This window comes from Gadus chalcogrammus, chromosome 18 (genome assembly GCF_026213295.1).
Source record: "Gadus chalcogrammus isolate NIFS_2021 chromosome 18, NIFS_Gcha_1.0, whole genome shotgun sequence".
NCBI lineage: Eukaryota > Metazoa > Chordata > Actinopteri > Gadiformes > Gadidae > Gadus > Gadus chalcogrammus.
In genome coordinates this window covers 5,330,911-5,340,843 of record NC_079429.1, presented here as the reverse complement: position 1 = coordinate 5,340,843, position 9,933 = coordinate 5,330,911, and the positions used below count along the sequence as shown (strand labels likewise).

Genomic DNA, 9,933 nt, shown 5'->3' with positions numbered 1-9,933 from the left:
AAAATCCACTGCCCACATAACACATCAACACGCTACCTGGAGTTAAAAGCCAGAGTAAAGGTGAGTTTTAAGATGGGACTTAAGAGACAGCGAAGGGGCTTGTCCCAAGTCACAACTCCCAGGTTCTGCTTACACAACCAGTCAAATGGGAAATAAGTGCATCAAGTACAGATTGCTTGGTCCAGATTTACAAACCACCCCTCAAATAAAGACATTGTACAGTATAAATTAAGTTTTTATTATCAAGGCATACATTCATTATAGTCAGTTTGTTGTCCATTATGCTGTAGTCCAGTTAAAACATTATTCAGAGCGGCTAAATCATTGGCACCCAAAGCAGCCCCGACTGCTCTGGGGTCAGTTCCTGATGATGCCTCGGCGTTCACCTGATCCGACTCTCGGCTTACTGTTGGGTTTAAAGAAGTGAAAACATCCGTCCATGAAACAGAATTTGCATATTAATAATAGTCAAAGCAACTTGAACCATCTCACCTTCTTTAACATCCTTATAATTTGAGATCGCCTTAAGCAATTGTAGTCCAACGGCCTTATAGCGTTTCCTGCAACCTTTGCTTAGCGATGTTTGTGAAACATCTGAAATAAAAGATTATTAGCAACTAAAATAGTGCACAAAATATTGTGGAAATCTTTATTATGAATGGCTTCCATTTCCCTCACTTTGATTGTCATGAATGGGCATCATGGAGTTGTTGCTTTGACTCGAAGCAAGCTTCCAGAGATGTCGGAGGCCAGTTTGTGGTCGTCAGAGGCTTGAGTCACGTTGTTAGAGGCAAAGGGATCAGATGCTTGAGTCCCGTTGTTAGAGGCCAGGGGGTCAGAGGCATGAGTCCTGTTGTTAGAGGCCAGGGGGGCTGTAGTACCGTGGGCATAGGCTTGGGTCACGTTGTTGGAGGCCAGGGGGTCAGAGGCTTGAGTCCCGTTGTTGGAGGCCAGGGGGTCAGAGGCTTGAGTCCCGTTGTTGGAGGCCAGGGGGTCAGAGGCTTGAGTCACGTTAGAGGCCAAAGGGTCAGAGGCTTGAGTCACATTAGAGGCCAAAGGGTCAGAGGCTTGAGTCACGTTAGAGGCCAAAGGGTCAGAGGCTTGAGTCACGTTAGAGGCCAAAGGGTCAGAGGCTTGAGTCACGTTAGAGGCCAAAGGGTCAGAGGCTTGAGTCACGTTAGAGGCCAAAGGGTCAGAGGCTTGAGTCACGTTAGAGGCCAAAGGGTCAGAGGCTTGAGTCACGTTAGAGGCCAGGGGGTAAGAGGCTTGAGTCACGTTAGCGGCCAGGGGGTAAGAGGCTTGGGTCACGTTGTTAGAGGCCAGGGGGTAAGAGGCTTGGGTCACGTTGTTAGAGGCCAGGGGGTCAGAGGCTTGGGTCACGTTGTTAGAGGCCAGGGGGTCAGAGGCTTGAGTCCCGTTGTTAGAGGCCAGTGGATCAGAGGCTTGAGTCCCGTTAGAGGCCAAAGGGTCAGAGGCTTGAGTCACGTTAGAGGCCAAAGGGTCAGAGGCTTGAGTCACGTTAGAGGCCAAAGGGTCAGAGGCTTGAGTCACGTTAGAGGCCAGGGTGTAAGAGGCTTGAGTCACGTTAGCGGCAAGGGTGTAAGAGGCTTGGGTCCCGTTGTTAGAGGCCAGGGGGTAAGAGGCATGGGTCACGTTGTTAGAGGCCAGGGGGTCAGAGCCTTGAGTCCCGTTGTTAGAGGCCAGGGGGTCAGAGCCTTGAGTCCCGTTGTTAGAGGCCAGGGGGTCAGAGGCTTGAGTCCCGTTGTTAGAGGCCAGGGGGTCAGAGGCTTGAGTCCCGTTGTTAGAGGCCAGGGGGTCAGAGGCTTGAGTCCCGTTGTTAGAGGCCAGGGGGTCAGAGGCTTGAGTCCCGTTGTTGGAGGCCAGGGGGTCAGAGGCTTGAGTCCCGTTGTTGGAGGCCAGGGGGTCAGAGGCTTGAGTGACGTTGGAGGCCAGGGGGTAAGAGGCTTGGGTCCCGTTAGAGGCCAGGGGGTCAGAGCCTTGAGTCCCGTTGTTAGAGGCCAGGGGGTCAGAGGCTTGAGTCCCGTTGTTAGAGGCCAGGGGTCAGAGGCTTGAGTGACGTTGGAGGCCAGGGGGTAAGAGGCTTGAGTGACGTTGGAGGCCAGGGGGTAAGAGGCTTGGGTCACGTTGTTAGAGGCCAGGGGGTAAGAGGCTTGGGTCCCGTTGTTAGAGGCCAGGGGGTCAGAGCCTTGAGTCCCGTTGTTAGAGGCCAGGGGGTCAGAGGCTTGAGTCCCGTTGTTAGAGGCCAGGGGGTCAGAGCCTTGAGTCCCGTTGTTAGAGGCCAGGGGGTCAGAGCCTTGAGTCCCGTTGTTAGAGGCCAGGGGGTCAGAGCCTTGAGTCCCGTTGTTAGAGGCCAGGGGGTCAGAGCCTTGAGTCCCGTTGTTAGAGGCCAGGGGGTCAGAGGCTTGAGTCCCGTTGTTGGAGGCAAGGGGGTCAGAGGCTTGAGTCCCGTTGTTGGAGGCCAGGGGGTCAGAGGCTTGAGTGACGTTGGAGGCCAGGGGGTAAGAGGCTTGGGTCCCGTTAGAGGCCAGGGGGCCAGAGGCTTGGGTCACGTTAGAGGCCAGGGGGTAAGAGGCATGGGTCACGTTGTTAGAGGCCAGGGGGTCAGAGCCTTGAGTCCCGTTGTTAGAGGCCAGGGGGTCAGAGCCTTGAGTCCCGTTGTTGGAGGGCAGGGGGTCAGAGGCTTGAGTCCCGTTGTTAGAGGCCAGGGGGTCAGAGGCTTGAGTCCCGTTGTTAGAGGCCAGGGGGTCAGAGGCTTGAGTCCCGTTGTTAGAGGCCAGGGGGTCAGAGGCTTGAGTGACGTTGTTAGAGGCCAGGGGGTCAGAGGCTTGAGTGACGTTGGAGGCCAGGGGGTAAGAGGCTTGGGTGACGTTGGAGGCCAGGGGGTAAGAGGCTTGGGTGACGTTGTTAGAGGCCAGGGGGTAAGAGGCTTGGGTCCCGTTGTTAGAGGCCAGGGGGTCAGAGCCTTGAGTCCCGTTGTTAGAGGCCAGGGGGTCAGAGCCTTGAGTCCCGTTGTTAGAGGCCAGGGGGTCAGAGCCTTGAGTCCCGTTGTTAGAGGCCAGGGGGTCAGAGCCTTGAGTCCCGTTGTTAGAGGCCAGGGGGTCAGAGCCTTGAGTCCCGTTGTTAGAGGCCAGGGGGTCAGAGCCTTGAGTCCCGTTGTTGGAGGCCAGGGGGTCAGAGCCTTGAGTCCCGTTGTTGGAGGCAAGGGGGTCAGAGGCTTGAGTCCCGTTGTTGGAGGCAAGGGGGTCAGAGGCTTGAGTGACGTTGGAGGACAGGGGGTCAGAGGCTTGAGTCATGTTAGAGGACAGGGGGTCAGAGGCTTGAGTCATGTTGTTAGAGGCCAGGGGGTCAGAGGCTTGAGTCCCGTTAGAGGCCAGGGGGTCAGAGGCTTGAGTCCCGTTAGAGCCCAGGGGGTCAGAGGCTTGAGTCCCGTTGTTAGAGCCCAGGGGGTCAGAGGCTTGGGTCACGTTGTTGGAGGCCAAGGGGTCAGAGGATTGAGTCCCGTTGTTGGAGGCCAAGGGGTCAGAGGATTGAGTCCCGTTGTTGGAGGCCAGGGGGTCAGAGCCTAGAGTCCCGTTAGAGGCCAGGGGGTCAGAGGCTTGAGTCCCGTTAGAGGCCAGGGGGTCAGAGGCTTGAGTCATGTTAGAGGCCAGGGGGTCAGAGGCTTGAGTCCCGTTAGAGGCCAGGGGGTCAGAGGCTTGAGTCATGTTAGAGGACAGGGGGTCAGAGGCTTGAGTCATGTTGTTAGAGGCCAAGGGGTCAGAGGCTTGAGTCACGTTAGAGGCCAGGGGGCAAGAGGCTTGAGTCCCGTTAGAGGCCAGGGGGTCAGAGGCTTGAGTCACGTTGTTAGAGGCCAGGGGGTCAGATGCTTGAGTCCCGTTGTTAGAGGCCAGGGGGTCAGAGGCTTGAGTCTCGTTGTTAGAGGCCAGGGGGTCAGAGGCTTGAGTCCCGTTGTTAGAGGCCAGGGGGTCAGAGGCTTGAGTCCCGTTGTTAGAGGCCAGGGGGTCAGAGGCTTGAGTCCCGTTGTTAGAGGCCAGGGGGTCAGAGGCTTGAGTCCCGTTGTTGGAGGCCAGGGGGTCAGAGGATTGAGTCCCGTTGTTGGAGGCCAGGGGGTCAGAGCCTTGAGTCATGTTGTTGGAGGCCAGAGGGTCAGAGGCTTGAGTCATGTTGTTAGAGGCCAAGGGGTCAGAGGATTGAGTCCCGTTGTTGGAGGCCAAGGGGTCAGAAGATTGAGTCCCGTTGTTAGAGGCCAGGGGGTAAGAGGCTTGAGTCACGTTGTTAGAGGCCAGGTGGTAAGAGGCTTGGGTCACGTTGTTAGAGGCCAGGGGGTAAGAGGCTTGGGTCACGTTGTTAGAGGCCAGGGGGTCAGAGGCTTGGGTCACGTTAGAGGCGAAAGGGTCAGAGGCTTGAGTCCCGTTGTTAGAGGCCAGGGGGTCAGAGGCTTGAGTCCCGTTGTTACAGGCCAGGGGGTCAGAGGCTTGAGTCCCGTTAGAGGACAGGGGGTCATCGGCTTGAGTCACGTTGTTAGAGGCCAAGGGGTCAGAGGCTTGAGTCACATTGTTAGAGGACAGGGGGTCAGAGGCTTGGGTAACGTTAGAAGCCAGGGGGTCAGAGGCTTGTGTCACGTTGTTAGAGGCCAAAGGGTCAGAGGCCTGAGTCACGTTGTTAGAGGCCAAAGGGTCAGAGGCTTGAGTCACGTTAGAGGCCAAAGGGTCAGAGGCTTGAGTCACGTTGTTAGAGGCCAAAGGGTCAGAGGCTTGAGTCACGTTAGAGGCCAAAGGGTCAGAGGCTTGAGTCCCGTTGGAGGCCAAAGGGTCAGAGGCTTGAGTCCCGTTGGAGGCCAAAGGGTCAGAGGCTTGAGTCCCGTTGGAGGCCAAAGGGTCAGAGGCTTGAGTCACGTTAGAGGCCAGGGGGTCAGAGGCTTGAGTCCCGTTGTTAGGGGCCAGGGGGTCAGAGGCTTGTGTCCCGTTGTTAGAGGCCAGGGGGTCAGAGGCTTGAGTCACGTTAGAGGCCAGGGGGTCAGAGGCTTGAGTCCCGTTAGAGGCCAGGGGGTCAGATGATTGAGTCACGTTGTTCGAGGCCAGGGGGTCAGAGGCTTGAGTCACGTTGTTAGAGGCCGGGGGGGCTGTGGTCACGTGGTCATAGGCCCTAGCTTTTGCGGCAGACTTGAGGTATTCTGTTCAGTTGAAACAGAAAATAGAGTTACAACATTTCATTGAATGCTAGTGTTACAGCTTCAGACAACCTGGAGCGAGCATACCTTCGATAATATAGTGGTCTTGATACAGGGCCTCAATTAGTTGTTGCACTTTAATGATGTCAGCTTGGTCATTTTGTGGAACATCTGAAAATCAAACCATCAAGTCAACTACTCAGACTGAAGGAGACAGTCAAATATATACATTGCCTTTTCATCCCTTACTTCCCAGGCCGATCTCATCTTTGGATCTCCCGTTGGTCCCTCCAAGTGAGGCGCAAGAGACTAAAAACAATTACAGGGCAACATTTAGCACATAGCGGCGTTTAGCATGTGGTGACATTTTGCGTATAGAATATAGAATCATTTTGCATGGATGAAGATTTGGCATACAGCATCATTTAACATATGGCACCATTAAGGATAATGTACCATTTAACACTAGCATTATAGCATAAAGCATCACTTAGCATATAGCACCATAGACTATAGCAATGTCAGCATTCAGCAACATTTAGCATACACCACTTTAACATATTGCAACCTTTAGCATATAGCACCATTTAGTGTATAGCCACCTCAAGCATGCTCCACTTCAACACGTAGCCCCATTTAGCATATAGCCCCATTTAGCATGTAGCCCCATTTAGCATGTAGCCCCATTTAGCATGTAGCCCCATTTAGCATGTGGCACCATTTAGCATGTAGCACTATTTAGCATGTAGCACCATTTAGCATCTAGCAATATTTAGCATATAGCATCATTTAGCATACAGCACTATTTAGCTTACAGCGACCATTGAGATTTCACTAATGGACCATGCATTTAGCACAACTGCTCACCGCCAATGAAAGTAAAAAAATGCTACTAAATATAAGCTCAATCACAGACCTAAAGACAAATGGATACTAAGCTTATAGTTTCCTCAAGTAAATTAATCAGTCCGCTACAATGTACTTTACCTTCGGTCATCCAAATTGCTATGACGAAAGCAGCTCCTACACAAAACCTGCCCATGGCCATTGCATTTGCTGTACCTTCAGACATGCAGCACTGATTTCTTGCAGGCTCTTTATTGCTTGTCTATCTGGTACAAGACAGGTTGCCAATTTACAATCAGCTGTAATTACCTGCTTTGGTCACCTGACTTGTACTGTCTTTGATTCAATATGTTGGATATTTCTGCCTCATCCTTTGTTGTTAATTTCAGTGTATTTTGTTAATGAGTACTCCTGTATATCAAGGGTTACATATATTCTAGTTAAATTGGCACATGAGACTACTTAAAAAGATAACCCAGTGTTTCTGTGAAGAAAATATACCATGAACAAGAATATCCTTCAGTTGACAATTGAATCCACTGCAGCCTGGTTCCTTAGGCCTGCTGCTGAGTGGGAATATCATTTAGAATATTTAGACATGGCTATTATCTAGGCTCATGAAGAGAGTGTATGGCATGCGTCTGTGTAGTTATCCCAAAATATTAAAAGCCTTCTTAGAAAGGTATGCTTCTCTGTTTGGCCTGTTGCTTCCTACAAATCAATCACATCACCCTATTTCGTAGTAGAATCACTATTTTGTGATTAAGATACGATTTTCAAAGAAAGGGGTTTTAGCCTGACGTTATTGGTAGGCTGAGAAAACTTTGATGCAGGAAGCTTGAGTTCTTAAGTCCTAGCCAATCCATGTTCCTCTGTTATTTTGCCTTGCTTTTATTCATCCGGCATTCTTATTCCGTGCATGACTCAAGAAGCCGTACACATGGTCCAATATAATGACACGCAATGTGCAATCAGCCTATCAGGCTGACACAATCATTAAGCAGTGTTTTGCAATGCTTTGATGAGGTTAGCCCTCTTCCTAACTTCTGACCATTCCATCTTCCCTGGGCAGGAGTCAACGCTGGTGAGGGTTCCCAGCTTCAAGGAGATTCCAGTGGACATGACGCCCAATCTGCAGGCGTATCAACGGGATCACAGAGGTCCTTTCCCGCGTATCCAAGCTGGTGACGGAAGACCTGGAGAAGGATGTGAGCGCTGTGGTCGGCCTGGACAAACAAGCTAGGTGGAGTTCTCCTGACAACCAGAGTAGTGATCGACCGATATATCGGCCGGCCGACATTTTACTTCTTCTGAGATTTTTTATGTTTATTTTATTTTTTTGCCTTGATTTACAGATGGACAGTTCAATAAATGCTATTTTTTTAAATTGAGCATTTTGTCATTTTTATGATGTATATTGAGGAAGCAAAAGCAGTATCGGCTCTAAATATCGGCTCAAGAAAATAGGCAGCCCGTATCGGCTAAGGTTGATGAAAAAAAATCGGTATCGGCATCGGCCCTAAAAAATCCTAATCGGTCGATCCCTGCACCAGACGCCCCATTATTCCGAAGGAGCGCTCCAGGTTAAAGGGTTGAACCACCCAATCATATGTGTTGCTGCATCAAGTGTAATCGTTTAGAGAAGCTTTTCTCAAATGGGGGGTACGCGTACCCCTAGGGGTATTTTGTAGTACTGCAGGAGGTACTCAAAAGATTAAGGAAAAACTAATTATTTTTGTTTTCACCCTTTGCAAGTTTCAATTCTGAAAGCTAGACTGTAGAAATTCAAGAAAAATGGACACGTGGTTGAAAGTTAAATTCTTGAAAAATAAAGGGCATCCAGAACAGGAGTATTTGCACACTTTTAGTGTTCATGTAAACACTGCGAATAGAATGCACATACATTATCAATACATTATAAAAATTCTCCCAAAAATGTTTTGTGCCGGTAAAAAATATCTTAGAGGATGTAGACTAGTAGAAAAGGTTAGAGAACCATTCAATGCCCCGTGCTCTCTCTCTCTCAGGTTCCCCCCAGGACAAGCGCCCTGTCCTGGCTGTGGTTCCCAGCCCGGCCGCTCGATGCCACCCTGGAGGGAAGGAGGGCCTCAACGCCTGTAAGACCAGTGTGGACCCCACATGCTCCCTCACCCATCACATCCAAACACAGGACCATGCAGATCCAGCATACGTTTGGTACACACATGTATAGACCCATATCTATATATAGATGTCTGTGTGTATAGAGATGGATAGGTACATAGATAGATAGATAAATCTATGCCTTTATGTATTTTTATACATTTGTGTATATAAATACCCAAATGTATTTTTTTTTTCCTCTTCTTTGTTGTGGAGCACCTGGGGGAGCACAGTACACACACACCCAGGTCTTTATTGCAGTGGCTGGCTTAAGACTGGCCCCATCGGGGTCATTGCCATCACCATGAACAACAGTTTCGACACAGCGTCGTGGAGGACGTCACCTCACCTCTGGCTGCCTGGACGTGACCTCTGCCAAGCCTGGATCTACGGGGATCCCCCTGCTGGACAAGAGAGGTACTTCTCTCCGTCTAGTATCTGGTGTAATGCAGGGGTGAGAGATTCCTCACTTGCTAAATAAATAATCCTATTTCACATGATCTAATCTCTCCTGTGTGATTGGTTGCAGGCGTGAAGCCGGTGTCCTTCTCGGACTGGGAGAAGATCAACCAGGAGGAGAGGAGGAGAGGAGGAGGGGCGAGGCCCAGGGGAAACCCCGGGAGAAGCTTCTGGACGTAGAGGAGATGCTGAAGACCGCCCGGACCTAAACCCCAAAGTTACCTTCTATTTCTGAAGACTCTTTCAAAACATGAATAAAGGCTGCTACCTACATGAATACATGTGACTGTGGAGAACCATCCCAATGGAGATTCAACACAGTTTGCCAAAAGAATAAGATGGCATGAAACCATGGACTGTGTTGCAATGCAGACCAAAATAAGACGGTCAATACAAAAAAAACTATTTATTATATTAACATGTCGTCCAGCGGTAGCTCCAGATGTGTGTGTCTGTGGGGCTCAGTAGATGCCGTAGGTGTGCTCCTTGCCCTCACGGTAGCGGTCCAGGTAGCGGAGCGGCTGCCTGTGGAGGAACTTGACCTGCGGTGGGTGGTACACGGGGGGCCGCACGAACTCAAACACTGGCTCCTTCATGTCTGCAGGAAGAAGAACACCAGTGGACAGTTTAATGTTAATGGATATATGCTCCCCACCTCACAATTGTACTTGTCGATTCTTTGTTTAAATAATAAAGTCCAATTTTAATTTAATGTTTTTTCATGTTTAACAGGATTTATTCACATGAAGGTACTCTGACCAAACCATACAGCTATACACTCAAATGGAAGATTATGTTAAACAAAAAATGACCAAACTAGGGTCCTTCAAAAGAAACATGGCCCGTAGAGGATATGCAAAAGAATATGGTTTGAAATGTGCTCTAAAACCCATTCCTTCATGTAAACGCCAACTTAAAAGGTGACATATTATACCTCCAGGTGTGAGTTTGAGTCATTTTTTCCTTTGCAAAATCCTCCGTTCCCCATGTACACAAACAAGGAGAAAGAAAAGCCAACATGCCAGGCGCTCCAACGTCCCGTTTCCAGAGGTGCTTACCAAGCGTGTTGTGGAAGGTGTTGGTGACCTACCCGTTGCACTGGCTCTGGAAGATGCCCAGACCGGCTGGGGTCATGGAGTCCTGGTGCTTCCTGTAGAAGTCCACCGTCTTGAAGGTAGGCCTATTCAAACATTATGGAAATTATCACTAGAGAAAGAAACATGCCTTTACCGTCGCTTGGTCGCGGATTTGTCATGGAGAGAAAATTTGAGATTAAAATTTGGTTTTACTCCCAA

At 50.1% G+C, this 9,933-nt stretch overlaps 1 protein-coding gene and 1 long non-coding RNA gene across 2 annotated transcripts; one reads left to right on the top strand and one right to left on the bottom strand.

The window, feature by feature from the left end:
* Nucleotides 1-220: 220 nt before the first annotated feature.
* On the bottom strand, nt 221-6,417 carry LOC130371612 (uncharacterized). The gene is made up of 6 exons (XM_056577441.1): nt 6,179-6,417; nt 5,441-5,500; nt 5,279-5,362; nt 679-5,194; nt 493-594; nt 221-406 (listed from the first exon to the last, which is right to left on the bottom strand). Exons 1-4 carry the CDS (start codon nt 6,261-6,263, stop codon nt 1,650-1,652), a joined length of 3,774 nt encoding a protein of 1,257 aa, XP_056433416.1. The 5' UTR covers nt 6,264-6,417; the 3' UTR covers nt 221-406; nt 493-594; nt 679-1,649.
* A 1,651-nt stretch (nt 6,418-8,068) lies between these two features.
* Nucleotides 8,069-8,769, top strand: LOC130371622 (uncharacterized). The gene is made up of 3 exons (XR_008893212.1): nt 8,069-8,154; nt 8,396-8,596; nt 8,709-8,769. It is a non-coding gene; the product is annotated as an uncharacterized LOC130371622 (long non-coding RNA).
* The last annotated feature ends 1,164 nt before the right edge of the window (nt 8,770-9,933 follow it).